Here is a 21,023-nt window from a genome sequence, read left to right on the forward strand (position 1 = left end):
ACACGCTGGTTGTATACCACTGCTCTATAATGTGTCACTCACCATTTCTCTTTGCTGTTGGTGTCTCTTCTGCGCCCTCTTCGGATTAATATCCAGGGTGGCAAACTTGGAAGTGCCCTCCTGAAAAAGGAAAGGATAACAAAAAGGTGTTATGGATGCCAAAAGAGGGAAAACAGGCAGCACTCTCCACAGTACGGGGTTAAATCACTGCGCATTCCTAATGGATCAGCGACATCTGGACAGGCGCCGGTGGTGGCCTAAGGCCATTGAATCATGCAGCGGGTCACACCTTCCCACGCATTGTTCAATCTGACAGGCGAATGCAATCGAAAACTATGCGCGAGCAATTGTTTTGTGGTTAAAAAGGCATTTGGCAATAACGGGCGGATTCCTTGTGGCCCTTCCCAAAAGTTTACGATGGGGCCAGAAATAGGAGACGTCATGCACTGTATTGCTCCGGCTGGAACGCATGGATATAAAAAGGTGCAGCTGCCTCTAAGGCAGTGTTTTACAACCAGGGTGTCCAACCAACTTGTCCGGGCATGCTGGGAGTTGTAGTTTTGCAACAGATGCAAGGTGAGACACCCTTGATATAGTCAAGTCTCAGTTCTAAGCTCACGGCTGTCCTGGCATGCTGGGAGTTGTAGTTTTGGAGGCACCCTGATTGGGAAACACTGCTCTATGTTAGTGTTTTACAACCAGGGTGACTCCAGCTGTTGCAAAACAACAACTCCCAGCATGCCCGGACAGCCTTCGGCTGTCCGGGCATGCTGGGAGTTGTAGTTTTGCAACAGCTAGAGGAACCCTGATTGGGAAACACTGCTCTATGTTAGTGTTTTACAACCAAGGTGCCTCCTGCTGTTGCAAAACAACAACTCCCAGAAGCCTTTGGCTGTCTGGGCATGCTGGGAGTTGTAGTTTTGCAACAGCTAGAGACACCCTGGTTGGGAAACACTGCTCTATGTCAGTGTTTTACAACCGGGGTGCCTCCAGCTGTTGCAAAACTACAACTCCCAGCATGCCCGGACAGCCTTTGGCTGTCTGGGCATGCTGGGAGTTGTAGTTTTGCAACTGCTGCAAGGTTAGACACCCTTGATATAGAGTCTCAGTACTAAACTCACGGCTATCCTGGCATGTTGGGAGTTGTAGTTTTGGAGGCATCCTGGTTGGGAAACACTGCTCTATGTTAGTATTTTACAACAAGGGTGCCTCCGGCTGTTGCAAAACAGCATGCTGGGAGTTGTAGTTTTGCAACAGCTAGAGGAACCCCGATTGGGAAACATTGCTCTATGTTAGTGTTTTACAACCAAGGTGCCTCTGGCTGTTGCAAAACAACAACTCCCAGAAGCCTTTGGCTGTCTGGGCATGCTGGGAGTTGTAGTTTTGCAACCGCTGCAAGGTTAGACACCCTTGATATAGAGTCTCAGTACTAAACTCACGGCTGTCTTGGCATGTTGGGAGTTGTAGTTTTGGAGACATCCTGGTTGGGAAACACTGCTCTGGTATAATCTTGCGGTGCCCACTTGAGGTCAGCTGGCGCGGACAGACATTGTTTATCTCTGCTGTAATGCTGGACTGGATCTATGCTGGAGATAAGAGGAGGGAATCCCTCGGCCTCCCACATATCTGTGATCTTCTCCAGCACACCCAGTCTGACGCCTCCATCGTGCACTTGGCCTGAGGTGTCAGGGTGTGTACTAAGGGTTTCCCTCATAGATAAGGGCAATGACCTAGCAGCAGCCTACAGACGTCCCGCCCGGCAGCATGAATGATATCGGGGCCCCCACGCTTGTGACGTCTGCAGAAAGACACAAACAACCGCTGGCCTGGCCCTTTAACAGACCACGTGAGCGGCGACATTTTTTAAAGGGCTTATCCAGGATTAGAAATTAAGAACTGAGCTGGGGTGTTGCAGCTCAGTTCCATTGAAGTGAATGGAACCAAATTGTAATACCACACACAGTCTGAGAACAGGAGTGGTGCTGTTTTTTTAATTCCTGGATAACCTCTTCCAATCCCTCCCCCATCACGACGGCGGCCCCTTCCTCTCACCTTAATCAGGAGCTCTCGGCTTAAGGAGTGGTTGTTCTCGTCAGAGAATATTTCTGAGAGTTCTGTAAACGTTCTGAGGCTCTCCCTGGAATACAAAGAACATTGTATGTCGGTGGTCTCAACCAGTGGGTTTCTAGGTGGTGCCGAACTACAACTCCCAGAGTGCCCTGACAGTTGAATGCAGACAGGGCACACTGGGAGTTGTAGTTTTGCAATAGACAGAGGTACCGGGCTTTAAGGGCATGCTGGGAATTGTAGTTTTGCAATAGAAGGCGAGCCATAGGGCTGTAAGGGAATGATCAGAGTTGTAGTTTTGCAATCCCTGGTGAACCACAGGGCTCTCAGAGCATGCTAGGAGTTGTAGTTTTCCAAAACCTAGAGACCACAGGCTGGGGAAATCTGTTGTATATTTGTAAGGGCATCTTGTATGCTTGTAATAGGTGGCGAGCCACAGGTTTGTAAGGGCAGGCTCGGAGTAGTAGTTTCGCAATGCCTTGTAAATCACAGGTCTGTCAGAGCATGCTGGGAGTTGTAGTTTTTCAACACCTAGAGACCTACAGTTGGGAAAACACTGTAATATAGTATATGCAGGTCCACACGGTTCAAAGAAGAGGTCTCCAACCTGCCATGTATAACTACGACTCCCAGCATGCGTCAACCTACATACAAATAAATAGACCCGTAAATCGCCCTCACCTGGACACCTCATCCCAGGTTTTCTTTAGCCTGTGAATGGCGTTACACTGGAGAGCCGACAGAATAGCGCGGAGAGATGAGAAATTCTTCAGAATGCGACATTCCTATAAATAAAAGATCACAAAACCGTTTTAAAAAAAAAAAGAGTCTGAATAAAATGCGCCACGATTGGAGACTACTTGTGGGGGTGAAATGAAAGCCCTTCTGTGGATCAGCTTACCCTGGCCACGTCTATCCAGCGCTCCACCACCTTAGCCCTCTGCTGGGGCTTCAGCGAGCGGTCGCTCAGGCACGTAGATATGACGCAATTGGTGACGCTATTGAACTGAGAGACGGTGGCGCGGATCGTGGGCGCCAGGTGTTCTTTGCCTTTCTTATCCCTCTGGGACCAGATGCAACCGAGGCAGTGATACGGCACCACTTTCTTAAAGAGGTCCTAAGATGGAGAGAGAGAGAGGATTGGGCTTTATACTCCACCACGACTAGTGAAATCCAACATTGACCTTTTAGGGTGACTGGATTTTAGATCCGTAAGTTTAAAGGAGTATTCCAGGAAAAAAAACTTTTTATCCAAAAAGTTAAAACAGGTTTGTGAATTACTTCTATTAAAAAATCGTAATCCTTTCAGTACTTATGAGCTGCTGAAGTTGAGTTGCTCTTTTCTGTCTAAGTGCTCTCTGATGACACCTGTCTCGGGAACTGTCCAGAGTAGAAGCAAATCCCCATAGCAAACCTCTTCTACTCTGTGCAGTTCTCGAGACAAGCAGAGATGTCAGCAGAGAGCACTGTTGCCAGACAGAAAAGAACAACTCAACTTCAGCAGCTGATAATTATTGGAAGGATTAAGATTTTTTAATAGAAGTAATTTACAAATCTGTTTAACTTTCTGGAGCCAGTTGATCTAAAAGAAAAAAAAAAAGTTTTTTTTCCTGGAATACCCTTTTAATCTTAGAGAGCTCGAAAAACACAGCCGCTGTTGCAAAATTACAACCCCCAGCAAGACCAAGACAGCTGCGATTTATAGGTTTTGCAACATCTAGGAGGTCCACAGCTTGGAGACCTCTGGTCTACTATAACTATGGAAGTGTTTTACAACCAGGGTGCCTCCAGCTGTTGCAAAACTACAACTCCCAGCATGCCGGGACAGCCAACGGCTGTCCGGGCATGCTGGGAGTTGTAGTTTGCATCACCTAGAGTTTTACAGTTTGGAGACCACTGTCCTAGAGACATGTCGACAGTTTTAATCAGTCACATTTGAGTGTTCAGACCCCAACGGATCGCTAGAATGATCAGGGAGAGAAGTGCCTAGAAATTCCATAGACTTGTACATTGGTCTCGGTCACATGACACCGAGGCGGGAGAGAACGCGCTTAGGTCGCTCTTCTCCTGGCTCATTTTAGCGATCGGTTGGGATGTGAAGACAGACCCCGACCGATCAAAACTTTTGACATGTCTCTACAACATGTCAAAAGTTTTTTTTAATTGACAGTGCAGGATAAGCAATAAGTGTCTGACCACTGGGATGAATATAGGGGTCTTCTCCCCACCCTCATATAAATGGAATGGCATTCAGTTTGTATCTTGGCTATATTTAAAGGGGTACTCCGGTGGAATTTTTATTTTATTTTTTTAATCAACTGGTGCCAGAAAGATAAACAGATTTGTAAATGACTTCTATTAAAAAAATCTTAATCCTTCCAGTACTTATTAGCTACTGAAAACTACAGAGGAAAATTATTTTCTTTTTGGAACACAGAGCTCTCTGCTGACATCATGAGCACAGTGCTCTCTGCTGACATCTCTGTCCATTTTAAGAACGGTCCAGAGTAGGAGAAAATCCCCATAGAAAAACATATGCTGCTCTGGACAGTTCCTAAAATGGACAGAGATGTCAGAGCAGAGAGCAATGTGCTCGTGATGTCAGCAGAGAGCTCTGTGCTCCAAAAAGAAAATAATTTTTTCTTTAGTATTCACCAGCTTATAAGTACTGGAAGGATTAAGAATTTTTAATAGAAATAATTTACAAATCTGTTTAACTTTCTGGCACCAGTTAATAATAATAAAAAAAAAAAAAAAAATGAGTTTTCCACTGGAGTACCCCTTTAAAGGGGTACTCCCGTGGAAAACTTTTTTTTTTTTTTTTTTAAATCAACTGGTGCCAGAAAGTTAAACAGATTTGTAAATCACTTTATTAAAAAATCTTAATCCTTCCAGTACTTTTTAGCGGCTGTATACTAAAGAGAAATCCAAAAAAGAAATGCATTTCCTGTGATGTCCTGACCACAGTGCTCTCTGCTGACCTCTGCTGTCCATTTTAGGAACTGTCCAGAAAAGCATATGTTTGCTATGGGGATTTTCTCCTTTTCTGGACAGTTCCTAAAATGGACAGCAGAGGTCAGCAGAGAGCACTGGTCAGGATATCAAAGGAAATGCATTTCTTTTTTTGATTTCTCTTTAGTATACAGCCCATAAAAAGTACTGGAAGGATTAAGATTTTTTAATAGAAGTGATTTACAAATCTGTTTAACTTTCTGGCACCAGTTGATTTAGAGTACCCCTTTAACATTGGGGGGGGGGGCTGTTCTCATGATCTGTAGAAGAGTTAGACACCCAACTATCAGACACTCCCCACCTACAAGCACCTAAAAAACACTGGTAGACCCATACACATAGAATGGCGGCACTCACAGCGTCCATGACCGTAAACTGTTCTGCCACCACGTCCTGCTGGAATGACAGGAAATCCGGCTTCCCCTCCAAGAGCGCGCTCTCCTCTACAAGGCGGAAGGTGCAGCTTGTGTGGTCTACGACTGTAAGACACAATGGGAAGGCGAGGTCAGCGATGGGGGGACATGCTGTGGTGCACATTGGCAGCCATTCATTTTCTTAGATCGTAACTCACCATCCTGATCCAACTCGCTGATCTGCTGCCGCTGGAACTGCGACAGTAGATTGCGAGCTCTGCGCTCCAGGTCGGACCCAGGGATGTTGTGCCGTACGTACGCGATGAGCTGCTTCAGACACACGTAATCCGGCGCTTGTCGAAAATCCTCCGAGTACTGATCCAGCCAGGCTCCCAGGATAGAGGAGATAGTGCTGAAAATAAAAGAAAACGCTTGTTAGGCGGCATTCACACCACGTTTTTGCAGTACAGTTCCCGTATACGTTATTAATGTGAAAACCATAAAGAACCGTATTGAAAACCGTATGCATTGACTCTCCATTGGAAACCGTACGCCAAAAGATGCATCAGGTTGTGTCCATTTTGCATCCTGTACGGTTTTGTCAATTTTTTTTCCCTTACCCAAAACCATAGGTTTTTGGCCCAGGGGTGAAATACCGTATGAAACCGTATACATTTTTTTTTTTAACATGGGAGTCAATAGGAACCATACATACATTTTTTGGGGGGAATCTCAATCAAACAAGTGAAACTTTATTCATAATGGAGTGAAAAGTTAAAAACGTATACTTTTTTTTTCTTAAAAAACGGATGCAACTGGACATCATTTTTCAATCCGTATACAGTTTTTAACCGTATACGGGTTAAAATCTATACACACGTTTTGATACAGTTTAGTCCGGTTTTGAGGAATCAGTTTTTCATCAAAAACCTGATACGGAAACTGTATTGCATAAACGTGGTGTGAATGCACCCTTTAGGGTGCATTCACACCATGTTTTTGCAATACAGTTCCTGTATACATTTTTAATGTGAAAACCGCACGGAACCGTATTGAAAACCGTATGCACTGACTCTCCATTGAAAACCGTACGCCAAATGATGCATCCGGTTGCATCCGTTTTGCATTCCAGTACGATTTTGTCCGTTTTTTTCCCCCCGAAACCAAAACCGTAGCCTATCACAGTTTTTGGTCCGGGTGAAAAACCGTATACGTTTTTTTTTTTACTTGGAAGTCAATGGGAACCGTACAGAACCTTATGTGCGTACAGTTCCATCTGGGTTTGCACCATACGGTTTTTGACTTTGCACAGTTTTTTATTTTTTTGGGGAATCTCAATCAAACAAGTGAAACTTTATTCATAATGGAGTGAAAAGTTAAAAACGTACACTTTTGTTCCTTAAAAAACGGATGCATCGGACATAATTTTTCAAACCGAATACGGATTAAAATTTATACACACGTTTTGATACAGTTTAGTCGGGTTTTGAGGAATCAGTTTTTCCATCAAAAACCTGATACGGGAACTGTATTGAAAAAACGTGGTGTGAAGCCGGCCTTAGTTCTATTCCACCATCTCTGTGGGTTCAGATTCTGACAGTGACAATTTTGGGATTATTTTTGTTCCTTGTGTTGTCATCTCATGGGGGATTGTAGCGCTATATATACTCATCTAGAGGTTCCAGACGTGATTACGGGGTAAGCCTGCACGGGCCGGGTGTCTCAGGGCACTGTCTGCACCAGCCGCCTGTTCCTCTACCGCTTTGATCTCCCGGATTTTGCAGACTGGACAGAGAATAGAAGAGCTTTCATTTCCAGTCTGGAAAGTCCCTGTGTTTTTTTTTTTATTTGCGAAACGATTTCCATGAAAATTCCAAAATGTAATCGCTGACAAGCAGAAGCTTAGAATTGTGCTGAGCCGGTCACATGTGATTTTATTAAAGGGCCGTTAACCCTTAAAGGGGTACTCCGGTGGAAAACTTTTTTTAATTTTTTTTTTTTTTTAAATCAACTGGTGCCAAAAAGTTAAACAGATTTGTAAATTACTTTTATTAAAAAATCTTAATCCTTCCACTACTTATTAGCTGCTGAATACTACAGAGGAAATTATTTTCTTTTTGGAACACAGAGCTCTCTGCTGACATCACGACCACAGTGCTCTCTGCTGACATCTCTGTCTATTTTAGGAACTGCCCAGAGCAGCATATGTTTTCTATGGGGATTTTCTCCTAGTCTGGACAGTTCTTAAAATGGACAGAGGTGTCAGCAGAGAGCACTGTGCTCGTGATGTCAGCAGAGAGCTCTGTGTTTTAAAAAGAAAATAATTTTCTCTGTAGTATTCAGCAGCTAATAAGTACTGGAAGGATTACGATTTTTTTTTAATAGAAGTAATTTACAAATCTGTTTAACTTTCTGGCACCAGTTGATTAAAAAAATAAAAAAATTAAAGTTTTCCACCGGAGTACCCCTTTAAATTGTAAAGTATATAGTCCAGCAGATCATATATTTCGATAATCTGATTTAGGTAAGTGAAGCTGGGTTGCAATACCACACATAACCTGAGAACAGAGGGGGCCCTCAAACTCTTTTTAGTCGGCCGTTTTTATTGGTTACATTTGTTCCTGAGTGACCCTTATAATCTATGCCATGATAATCGTTCACCCAACTCTTCCAGACCCCAGACAGATCAGTTTAGTTATCCCTCAATATATACCCAAAGCCTCCATATAGCAGTGTTTCCCAACCGGCGTGCCTCCAGCTGTTGTAAAACTACAACTCCCAGCATGCCCGGACAGCCAAAGGCTGTCCGGGCATGCTGGAAGTTATAGTTTTGCAGCAGCTGGAGGCACACTGTGTGGAAAGCACTTCTCTAGCTACAAACTACAAACACCATTATACCTCAACAACAGTCAGGGCATGCTAGGAGTTGTAGTTGTGCACTAATTATGCGTCACAGGCTGACATGCTGGTAGGTGTAGTTTCTCAACAGCTGGAGGCACCCTGGTTGGGAAACACTGCCTTAGAAACACTGAAAGGCTGCAAGTAAGGTGTGAAAGATAACATGGCTCCCCTTGGTGCATTAATCACAGACGCCCTGATGTTACTATGTGATCATTTGGAGTATCGGTGTCCAAATCTCTCCCCGTGCGGAACATCTTGTATTTCTGGGTGAAAGCCATGAGGCCTGGTAAGAATTATCAGCCGCAGATTGTTGGTCAGAACACTTACTTCTTCAGCTCGAGCCGATCATCTATAGTGTTATGGGAGTGTTCGCCGTTGAGATGAGGGTGGAGACGCCCAAACCTTAAAAAGGAAAAAAAAAAATTTATAATTATATATATATATATATATATATATATATATATATATATATATATATACATAATATATATATATATATATATACACACATACATACATACACACAATGTATATACACACAAATAAAAAAAAATTAAAAATATATAAATTATATATATATATATATATATATATATATATATATATAGATAAATGATATAATTATATAATACATAAATAATTATATAATTATATAAGATCTAAATAATTATATAAAGTATATATATATATATATATATATATATATATATATATATTTATTTATTAATATAATATATAAATAATATATTATATATAAATAATTATATAAATACATTGATATAAAATCTAGTTAAAATATATTACTTTGAATGAGAATTTAACCGCTTCTTGACCCCAGTACAGCAGTGCTCTCCAAATGGTAGACCTCCAGCTGTTGCAAAACTACAACTCCCAGCATGCCCGGACAGCCGTTGGCTGTCCGGGCGTGCTGGGAGTTGTAGTTTTGCCACATTTGGAAGGTCCACAGTTTGGAGAGCCCTGCTGTAGATGTGGACTTGCTGTTTAATGACCATCCTCACTTGTTCAGCAGCAGGTCCAGGACCTGTTTAGTGGTAGCGAATGCCCGGTAGGTGCACAGGAAGATGGTGACGTAGGTGGAGTCGTTGCCTTTGAACGCGGAGACCAGGTATTCCACCAGCTTCTCTAGTGTTCCAGCCTTGATGGTGCGCACCTTGCATGTCTCATACAGGCTCAGGGCAGTCTCGTTCTCAAACTAGATCAAGAAGAAGAAGGAGAAAATTCGAGACAAAAATCATGAATTACTGGGATGGGTTGGGACCTAAAACATGGTAAATCAGGGCTATGGAAAAGCGGTGGTTATATGAGGAGCAGATGTGTCAGATCAGCTTAGGTGTCATATTATCAATCCCAGGAGTATTCGGCCCAACAGTAGGGATTATAGAGCCTTAGTGTAAATTAACCCCTTTTCAGCTTGAGCCCTGCCAATAAAGTAATAGAAACACAGTACAGTGGGTGCTGGGGGGGGGGAAAAGGAATATTTCAAGGAATTTTTTTTTTTTTTTTTTTAATCAACCGGTGCCAGAAAATTAAACAGATTTGTAAATTACTTCTATTAAAAAATCTTAATCCTTCCAGTACTTATTAGCTGCTGAATACTACAGAGGAAATTCTTTTCTTTTTGGAACGCATAGCTCTCTGCTGACATCACGAGCACAGTGCTCTCTGCTGACATCTCTGTCCATGTTAGGAACTGTCCAGAGCAGCATATGTTTTCTATGGGGATTTTCTCCTACTCTGGACAGTTCTTAAAATGGACTGAGATGTCAGCAGAGAGCACTGTGCTCGTGATGTCAGCAGAGAGCTCTGTGTTCCAAAAAGAAAATAATTTCCTCTGTAGTATTAAGCGGCTAATAAGTACTGGAAGGATTAAGTTTTTTTTTAATAGAAGTAATTTACAAATCTGTTTAACTTTCTGGCACCAGTTGATTACAAAAGAAAAAGTTTTCCACCGGAGTACCCCTTTAAAAATCATTGCTTTCAAAGTGTTGCAGAAGGTTTCCCGGCTCTACATGGATCATTTAACACATTAATCACAAACGATAGCAGGTGTTATTGTTATACTTTTACTATATCAATCTCCATGGGAGTTCCCCTTTAAGATGTAAAGTTGGGTGACAATTGCAAAACTACAACTCCCAGCATGCCCGGACAGCCGTCGGCTGTCCGGGCATGCTGGGAATTGTAGTTTTGCAACAGCTGGAGGTCCTCTGTTTGGAGATCTAGGCTATAGTGCAAATGGTCATCTTAAACGTGGCCCTCCTTTGCTTCAAAGTGCAGATGCTTGAAGGCTGCTCTCACACTGTGCAGTTTTTTAGTTGCAGCGTTGTAGCCAAAACCAGGTGCGGATCATATTGAACTGGATAAAATAAAGAACAGATGCTGCTTCTACTGTTCTTGAATCCACTCCACACCGGGAATTGATAAAATAAATAAATGTAGAAGCAGCGTCTGTTCTTTATTTTCTCTTATTCATTATAATCTGCACCTGGTTTTAGCTTCAAAGCTGCAGCAAAAACTCCACAGTGTAAGAGCACCCTTCAAGCATCTGCACTTTTTTGGGTATTTTTTTTTTTTTTAGCAAAGGAGGGTCACATTTGAGATCACTATTTGCACTATAGCCTAGATCTCCAAACAGAGGAACTCCAGCTGTTGCAAAACTACAATTCCCAGCATGCCTTGATCCGAGCATGCTGGGAGTTCCAGTTTTGCAATCGTCACCCAACTTTTCCAGACCCCAGATAGATCTGTCTAGGTGTGCCTCATTATATACCCCAGTCCTCCATGGTAGGGTTTCCCAATTAGTGTGCCTCCAGCTGTTGCATAACTACAACTCCCAGCATGCCCGGACATTGCCTTTGGCAACAGCTGGAGGTCCACAGTTTGGAGTCTACTGTTACCATAGGGTTAGAAAATGATATGCATAACCTTGTACCTTTTCTTACATAATTGTAAGCACTTGGTGTATGCTGGCGGCTTAAAGAGTGCCCCCTATAGGTGACCAACACACATCACAGCCCTACAGAAGTGACCCTAAATGATAATCTGGCTCTCCCTAAGCCTTGGCAAAGGGAGGCCTCTGACCCCTCTGGGGTGGATGGGGTGGATGGGGTGGATGGGGTGGATGGGGGGCGGGGGGGCTTCTTTAACAGAGAGATTGCAATAGGCCACATCCTTGTGCACTTTTTTGGCAGCAGGATCTCTGGCTATCAATAGTAATAAACATTTTTGTAAATCTGAGTATAAAGTTATTTGGGGCGTGTGCTGCCCTTGAAGCTGTACAGCTGCGGCCTTGCGTGCCGCCTTTCTAAAATAATTCTAATTTATGACAGGATACGCTCAGCTTATTTGCCTTTTCCTTCATGTCACCATTTGAAGTGCTGAATGTGCAGATTGCCGACGTTATTTCGTTATGGTCCCCGGGGACGGAGAGGAATGTCAGGCCTGGAGATTTTCTCCTTCCTCCATGAAGTTGTGATGAAGGTTTGATATTTCCAGGGAGCGCTTACCCTTCCGTTCCTGGGTTCTATAAACTGAACTATCCCCCCCCTGGAGACCGGCTGGGTCACAATTCCCAATTGGTTGCGTGTTACCGTATCATCTTGGCTGACCTCCACTTGGCCGGCTGGTGTCCCCGCCGCACCCAGTCCTTGACAGGGAGGCGGTGGGTCTGAAAACACACAATCTGTCTAGGCATGGAGGCTTCTTGTTTTTATCAAGGGGCGGCCAGATATTAAACAGCCTTGAAAGACACAGACCTGAGGCGGCCATTTTGTCGGTGATCATTAGACATTTATTTTTTTAACCTGCTCAACCCCTAATTTGGTTGTCAGATTTTTACCAACAAGTAGGAGGTGTAGCTAGAAGCCCCTAGACCTGGCACTTAACCGCTATAACGTTAAAGGGGTACTCCAAGTTGTTGTTTTTTACGTATCCCCTGTGCAAACAAAGAATCCCAAGGGTCTCCAGAATGGGGCCTAACTCTCCCTGCTCCATGAAGCACAGGGTCAGCACGCGTTCCATGCATTCCCTATAGATGCGCCAAAGATACAGACACTTATACCCTCCTTTGTGGATAGCGTTTTAAAATGCTGGAGTACCCCTTTAATGTGCAGGTGCGGGAACTGGTCCTAGACAGAAACATGGCACATGTTATTGTCTGCAACCAAGAGATACCCGACCAATCAACAGCGTGCATGGCGTCTGTCAACCGTTTGTTACAAAATTTGATATGGAGTTACCCCTTCCCGCCCACCGTCTACTCACCGAAGTATCTCGGGGTCCAGCAAGCCCGCCTTCAGCAGTGCCCATGGGGGACGGGACCCTGCTGACCCCCAGCCATCGCTGCCCCTTGGTGGCGGTGTGGTGGAGCTGCACTTTCCGCAAGGAAATGCTGTAGATAACGCCATCATCCACCTCTTCTCCGATCTCCTGCGCGGAGCTCTGTGAAGACAAGACACATAAGGGGTTAATGAACAATCACACCCATCATGCACCAACATATCCTTATTACAAGTCACAGCCTCATTACTCTGTCCTATAGCATTTGTGATGCTCCAGATGTTGCAAAACTACAACCACCAGCATGCCCTGCGGCTCTCCAGCTCAGTATTTCCAAACAGTGTGCCTCCAGCTGTTGCAGAACTACAACTCCCAGCATGCCCGGACAGCCAAAGGCTGTCCAGGCATGCTGGGAATTTTAGCTCTGCAACAGCTGGAGGCACACTGTTTGTAGTTTAGCATTAGCTAGAGCAGTGTTTTCCAAACAATGTGCCTCCAGCTGTTGCAATACTACAACTCCAAGCATGCCCAGACAGCCTTCAGCTTTCCGGGCATGCTGGGAGTTGTAGTCCTGCAACAGCTGGAGGCACACTATTTAAAAATACTGAGCTAGAGAGTCGCAGGGCTGTCCGGGCATGCTGGGAGTTGTAGTTCTGCAATAGCTGGAGGCACACTGTTTGTAGTTTAGCATTAGCTAGAGTAGTGTTTTCCAAACAGTGTGCCTCCAGCTGTTGCAAAACTAAAACTCCCAGCATGCCCAGACAGCCTTCGGCTGTCTGGGCATGCTGGGAGTTGTAGTTCTTCAACAGCTGGAGGCACACTGTTTGGAAATACTGAGCTAGAGACTCGCAGGGCCTGCTGGAAGTTGTAGTTTTGCAACAGCAGGAGGCACACGGTTTGGAAAAGCACTGCGCTAGCTGATACTAAACTGCAAACACCAGCATAACCCGACAGTGTCAGGGCAAGCTGGGAGTTGTAGTTTTGCAACAGCTAGAGGCATCCTGGTTGGAAACCACTGCTCTAGCTGATGCTAAAATACAGGGCATGCTGGGAGTTGTAGTTGTGCATTAGTTAGAGCGTCACAGGTTGGGAATGACAGCCCTGCACCAATCTGCACCCATGCCCATACGTCTTTGCAGTTCTATACAGATGCCGCCATTGGACCTCGGGCTCTATAGCGCCCCCTTTATAAAATGCTTGAGATTTATTAAATAGCGCCAGATAAAGCTTCCAGCCCCCGGAGCGCCTTCCTCTACGGATTCCATAATAATCCTCTCTCGCACATGTAATCGGATCCGGGGCCTCTCTGACAATGACACCCACCGCGCCGCGTCCACGGCAGCTGCCAACCAGCAGATGGCCAAGAAAAGGCGAACAAAATAATAAAACAAAATACGATTAGCGAGTAAAACCCGTTATGGGATTACGTGTCCTTCTCTTCAACCATCGGAGCTAGAAATTCATCATCGGCTTCTTACATAATCTAATTCTGCATCCCCCCCCACGATGGAGTGCAAGCTCCCGGGCCGAGAGTCTGGACTGGCCGCAGAATTTCGGAGACGGGCGCCAGAATGGGATCGTCAAGTGCTCCGAATGATCCTGTTAGGAGGTTTGTAAAGTAAACATACCGTTCATGCTTTGGCGCTTCTTAAGTGGCGGAGGGACGGTGCCAGGTAGCAATAAAAATTTACAACAGGGCTTTGGAGCCCCAGAAGTGCCACATGGTGGGGTTTGGGGTCCTGGTTTTATGAAAGTAAATGAATCTACAGCAGCGTTTCCCAACCAGTGTGCCTCCAGCTGTTGCAAAACTACAACTCACAGCATGCCCAGATAGCCTTTCCCCAACCAGCGTGCCTCCAGTGTTTCCCAACCAGTGTGCCTCCAGCTGTTCAAAGCTATAACTCCCAGCATGCCCTGACAACCTTTGGAACAGTTCCCACAGTGTTTCCCAACCAGGGTGCCTCCAGCTGTTTCAAAACTACAACTCCCAGCATGCCCAGATAGTCTTTGGACCAGTTATCACAGTGTTTCCCAACCAGCGTTCCTCCAGTTGTTGCAAAACTACAACTCCCAGCATGCCTGTACAACCTTTGGCATGCTGTTATCATAGTGTTTCCTAACCAGGGTGCATCCAGCTGTTGCAAAACTACCACTCCCAACTGACAGCCTTTAGAACAGTTATCACAGTGTTTCCCAACCAGGGTGCCTCCAGCTGTTGCAAAACTACAACTCCCAGCATGCTCGGACAGCCGTTGGCTGTCCGGGCATGCTGGGAGTTGTAGTTTTGCAACAGCTGGAGGCACCCTGGTTGTAAAACAATGCTGTATGACATTAGCTGGGAACAAACACAGGAGCCGGATGTGGCCCTATAATCTATGGGAGCGATGAGGTCATTACCTGGAAACAGTCGCTGTATATACACACCTGAAAAAGCGTAAACAAATGGCGCTGACGGAAAATCTAGAATACTGGACTCTGATTGGTTGCTATAGACAACTGCACTTCCTGTCTTATTTAACCCCTTTCAGAGACGCTAAGGCAGAAAGTCCCACGGAGGTCTCCTTCCTCATACTTCACCTGATACTTATGTGCTAAGAAAATGCCCCAAATGTCATTGTTTTCCTTCCTCATATTCAGAAAGAATCGGCGTGACCGCGATGGCGGCGAAGAAGAAACGTATCGGTTTTGTCTTTCATTGTGAGACAAGATTTAGGATTATGGGGGAGGTAGTACTGTGTGGTTATTGTGCTGCTGTATCTAAGCTTATTATATGTGATACTGTATGCTGAGCTGCTGTATCTAAGCCTATCATATGTGGTACTGTATGCTGAGCTGCTGTATCTAAGCCTATCATATGTGGTACTGTATGCTGAGCTGCTGTATCTAAGCCTATCATATGTGATACTGTATGCTGAGCTGCTGTATCTAAGCCTATCATATGTGATACTGTATGCTGAGCTGCTGTATCTAAGCCTATCATATGTGATACTGTATGCTGAGCTGCTGTACCTAAACTAGTAGGCTTGGACTTAGCAGCTCTGCAGACAGTATCCCATTTGAGAGGCTTAGATACAGCAGCACAACAGCACAACATATTAAGCCAATTATGTATTAACAATTAACCTCTGTATCTAGTCCGGTCATGTGCGATACTGTCTGCTGAGCCACGTATCTAATGTTTGAAAGTGGGATAGTGTTTGACGTGCTGATGTATCTAAGCCGGTCACGTGCGATTCTGTTTCCTGAGGAATGTATCTAATCTTATTAGGGGTGATCCAGTCTGATGAGCTGCTCTACCTAATCCTTTTGGGTGCGATACTGACTGCTGGAGTTGGGGTATCTAATGCAGCAGCACAATAACAACACATAGTATTAGATACTCCAGCTCAGTAGCCAGTATTACACATAACAGGATTAGATACAGCAGCTCAGCATCACACATAACAGGATTAGATACATGCCTCAAGAAACAGAAACACACGTGACAGGCTTGGCAAATACTAATACACTTTAAAACATGAGATATATGACTCACAGTATCCCACAACAGGTTTAGATACAGATCAGCCATACAGAGTCACGCATGTGATCCGTTTTTTCGAGCTAGTGTATCCGAACCCATCATGTGCGACACTGTACTGCTGATCCGTTTTATGGAATCCTGTTGTGTTATACTGTCTACTGAGCCATGTATCTAAACTTAGATTAGATACAACAGACCAGCATACACTATCACACCTTATAAGATTAGATACAGGGTTCAAAAAACAGTATAAAATACAACAGGATTAGATACAGTGGAACAGCAGTACAGTGTCACATGATAGGCTAGATACATGGGTCAGAAGACGGTATCACACATGACAGTATTAGATACAGTGGATCAGCAGTACAGTGTCACACATGATAGGCTTGGATACACTAACTCCGGAGACAGGACACTGCAGTGCTGATCTGTATCTAATCCTGTTGTGTGATACTGTGAGCCATGTATCTAATCATATAAGTTATAATAGTGGTTGCTGGGCTGTTGTATCCAAGCCAATCATGTTTGATTCTGTTTCTTCAGGCATGTATCCAATCCTGTCATATGTGATACGGTCACCTGTGCTTGTGTATTTTAGTCTATTAAGGCGGAATTAGCTACACAGCTTAGTATCACACACACAGTTAGCTATACAGGATCGCCAGTCAGTATCACCCATAAAAGGCTTAGATACACCAGCTAACAGTGTTTTATGCAGCACCTGGTAGCATACAGTCCTGCAGGGTGTTCTGACTAATAGTGAAAGCTGGGGGGCTAAGCCGAGGGGACCACATGTAATGACACCTCACGGAGGAGGCGCCGCAGCAGCAGAGGCATGAAGCAGCGCTCCTAACCACTGCATCATTCTCCCCTGTAAAGCAGCCACGTGTGGTTATATATGGCGCTGGTTCAAACCAGGTGAGGCAGCCGGACGGCTCAATGCAAATTAAATCCCTGAATAGGAGTGTGAAATAGCGGGGTGCAATGCAGGGCAGATGTTGTAACCCTGGGGCAAAAAGGGGTATTCCAGGAAAAAAACTTTTTTATATATATCAACTGGCTCCAGAAAGTTAAACAGATTTGTAAATTACTTCTATTAAATAATCTTAATCCTTTCAGTACTTATGAGCTGCTGAAGTTGAGTTGTTCTTTTCTGTCTAAGTGTTCGCTGATGACACCTGTCTCGGGAACTGTCCATAGTAGAAGCAAATCCCCATAGCAAACCTCTTCTACTCAGTTCCCGAGACAGACAGAGGTGTCAGCAGAGAGCACTGTTGCCAGACAGAAAAAGAACAACTCAACTTCAGAAGCTGATAATTATTGGAAGGATTAAGATTTTTTTAATAGAAGTAATTTACAAATCTGTTTAACTTTCTGGAGCCAGTTGGAGCCATATTACCGCCACCGCTGCTCAAAGCCTTCTGAACCGGATGTTCAGAAGGCTCGGGCATGGGAGTACCCCTTCAAGCTTGAGGCCTCCGATGCTCTGGACACACTGAGATGTCTTGACTGAACTGGACCTCAGGAACAAGAGCTAAGAGAGAGATTGCAGCCCCTCCCCTGGTTTTTATAGGAGAGCTTAGCAAGGATCCCAAAGGTCACTTGGGGGGGGGGGGGGTCACCTGGTCACTAGTGCCTCCTGGGTAACAAGCACATGGTATAATATTTAAGGCAACAGCACACTAGTAATACAAACATATATATATATATACACACAGTAGGAGTCACACTGTAACCCCCTTACAGTGGGTGCCCTGGGGACATGGAGGGACTCTGCCTGACAGGACAGGAGGAATATACAGGGACACACCATCCTGTACTGGGCTACCACATGAGTAAAAAACAAATGAGGAGGCGGAATGTGGAGATGTGCAGGACTACAAGTCCCAGCATGTTGGGTGGTGTGGACTTACAACAGCTGGAGAGCCACAGTGGTCTCCAAACTGCGGACCGCTGGCTGTTGCAAAACTACAACTTCCAGCATGCCCGAACTGCCAACGGCTGTCCGGACATGCTGGGAGTTGTAGTTTTGTAATAGGTGGCGGAAAACTGGTTGGGAAACAGTGCAACAAGGAATGCTGGGAATTATAGTTCTGCAACAGCTGTAGAACCAAAGAGGTCTCCAAACTGTGGACCTTCAGCTGTTGCGAAACTACAACTCCCAGCATGCCCGGACAGCCGTTGGCTGTCCGGGCATGCTGGGAGTTGTAGTTTTGCAACAGCTGGAGGTCCACAGTTTGGAGACCACTGAAACAGGGATGCTGGGAATTACAGTTCTGCAACCGCTGGAGCGCTACGGGTCAGGTACGTTGTCCTATTCAATACCATTCTGGGTAATGGCGGCCATATTGGTCGTCACCCAGCTATATAACCCCCTTCTGGTTGGTCACATGACTGCGGTTGCCGATTCTGTGTGGTTTATTTGTGATATTCAGTTCCTCTTTTTTTTTTTTTTTTTCCTTCTTATTCTTCTTCCCCTTCTTATTTTTATACCAAGTCCTTAATGCGTCTGGAGCCGCTTAAGAACGAAACTCCATGTTCTGAATTATAGAGGAAGAAACAAAACAGACCCAGGGGGGGGGGGGGGGGGGGCATAGAAAGTGACCGCAAAAAAAATAAAAATAAAAGAGCGGCACTCACTTAGGGTTATAAGAGGTGACCGGACGTAAACCAAAGGCATGTCCGGTATTGCATCTCAGCTTTACTGAGTTGGGCTGCAATACCAGACTTTACCTGTATACAGGGGTGGCGCTACTTTATATTTTGGGGGGGAAAGAGCAGCCATGTTTAATTTTTTCTAATTCTGAACAAGATCTGCATTGCAAACCTTTAAGGATCAAAGAGAACATTTTGTGGCGGAAACTGGCATCAGGTATTTGATTTCCCTACAGCGCCACCACAGTTGAAATGAGGTATTACATGCTTCCCATTGAAATTTAATGAGTTGTCCGAATAACGCAAGGACATGCCAAGTCCTCCATAGACAGAGATGGGGGTCTGGAGTGCTGCCCCCCTACCCTCTGTTTCAGTATATTTTCAGCCTTGAGGGGGCGCCATTGCAGCCCCCATAGAGAACTTTCCACAAACTTTCCTGCATCTGTAGTTTCGGCGCTCTATAATAAGCAGCGAGGATATTACGATCACTCCTACCTACTTCCTTTTCTTAGAAAAACTAACAAAAACAAAACAAAAGCAGCGATATCACCAAGAGACAAAAAGTATAGGCCGAGAAGATCATGTGACTACCCCCACCCCCTCCCAAATGTGGTATTGTGGTTACAAAAGTGTTAGTCACACAGTAACAATGGCAGGATACATAGTGACGGAACGAAACACAACACAAAAGACGTGTAAGACCTGCAGGACATTACTACGGCGCGGCCGGACCTGCGGATGGTAACCGGCCCGTCGCGTTTCATTGGGGACAATGATGTAAAAACAATCAATCATGGAGACAAAAAATATATATATACATGCATTACAGTAAAAAAAAAAAAAAAAAAAAAAAGTTTAAAGTAAAGAAATTCATTTTTACAGTACAAGTTTTTTTTTTTACTTTAATAAAACACAAACAAAATGTTTTATTACATTTTTTTTGTTTATTATTTTATTGAAAAAAGTTTGTAAAAAAAAAAAGTTCTGATTCTTTACAACTTTTTTCAAACTTTTTTTTTCAATTCCAAACGTAACAAACAATAAAAATTTTATATTTTTTTAGGGTTTGTGTTTTGTGAATAAAAATAAAAAATAAAAAAAAGTTGTAAAAAAGTTGATATAAAACTTTAGCAACATTTTTTTTCCCCTTTATTTTTTTTTATTGTTTTGTTTTAATTCAGGACTGGGCTACATTTCCTGATAACTGATCCAATTACTTTTCTCAAAAGTATAACTAGTGGCGCATAACACCGAACCGTGCAGGAGAGGGTTGTGGCCTTGTGGTATAGACGGTAATGCGGTCGTCATCCGGCGCGGGGTCTTGTGACAGCAGCACAGAGGGAGCGAGCGGCTCAGGGCAGGATTAGGCCCATATAAACCTCTTAGCTCCAGGAGGAGACAGACTGTTCTGATTTGGGGGGGGGGGGGGGGGAAGCAGAAAAAAGGTGCGGCATTGTTTCTTGGAAATTCAACTACCGAAAAACAAAATCCTAATGCCCCCCCCCCCCCCCCCCCCGCCGAGCACAATACAAGATGGTGTCAGGGCCCCCGGCTATATATAATCAGGACTGACTCATACACATCGGACTTCTCGGTTTCATAACGTATAATCTGGATACAATGTTATGTAAACCCTGTTCTATTGTGTCTCTAGTTCAGTGGTTACCTAACCTGGGGACCTCCGGTTGTTGTAAAACTACAACTCCCAGCATGCCCGGACAGACACAGTCACTCTATTACAGTAGTCTCCACACTGGGGACCTGCAGCGGTTACAAAACTACAACTCCCAGCATTTTCGGACACGCAACGGCTGTCCATGCATGCTGGGAGTTGTAGTTTTGCAACATCTAGTTCAGTGGTTTCCAAACTGTGGACATCCAGCTGTTGCTAAACTACAACTCCCAGTATGCACGGACAGCCGAAGTCATTCTATTCCAGTAGTCTCCAAAGTGTGGACCTCCAGCAGTTGCAAAACTACAACTCCCAGCATGCTTGGACATGCTGGCTGTCCGGGCATGCTGGGAGTTGTAGTTTTGTAACAGCTGGAGGTCCACAGCTGGGGGCCACTGGACTAGATGTTTCAAGACTACAACTCCCAGCATACACGGACAGCCAAAGTCCCTCTATTCCAGTGGTCTCCAAACTGTGGACCTCCAGATGTTGCAAAACTACATCTCCCATCATGCAAGGACAGCCAAAGTCCTTCTAT

The 21,023-nt window shown here is 44.5% G+C and overlaps 1 protein-coding gene across 6 annotated transcripts in view; it reads right to left on the reverse strand.

Moving 5' to 3' along the window:
- RALGDS (ral guanine nucleotide dissociation stimulator) overlaps positions 1-21,023 on the reverse strand; it is a 137,861-nt gene that overhangs the window by 11,530 nt on the left and 105,308 nt on the right. For all 6 annotated transcript variants that reach the window (XM_056539396.1, XM_056539395.1, XM_056539397.1 and 3 more), the window contains exons 2-10: positions 12,618-12,794; positions 9,353-9,546; positions 8,661-8,735; positions 5,651-5,844; positions 5,437-5,558; positions 2,969-3,184; positions 2,749-2,852; positions 2,053-2,137; positions 43-120 (exon numbers count right to left, since the gene is read on the reverse strand). In XM_056539396.1, the coding sequence (XP_056395371.1) occupies positions 43-120; positions 2,053-2,137; positions 2,749-2,852; positions 2,969-3,184; positions 5,437-5,558; positions 5,651-5,844; positions 8,661-8,735; positions 9,353-9,546; positions 12,618-12,794 (1,245 nt within the window). The remainder of the gene's footprint in view (positions 1-42; positions 121-2,052; positions 2,138-2,748; positions 2,853-2,968; positions 3,185-5,436; positions 5,559-5,650; positions 5,845-8,660; positions 8,736-9,352; positions 9,547-12,617; positions 12,795-21,023) is intronic.

The sequence above is a fragment of the Hyla sarda genome, chromosome 9 (genome assembly GCF_029499605.1).
Source record: "Hyla sarda isolate aHylSar1 chromosome 9, aHylSar1.hap1, whole genome shotgun sequence".
Taxonomy (NCBI): Eukaryota; Metazoa; Chordata; class Amphibia; order Anura; family Hylidae; genus Hyla; species Hyla sarda.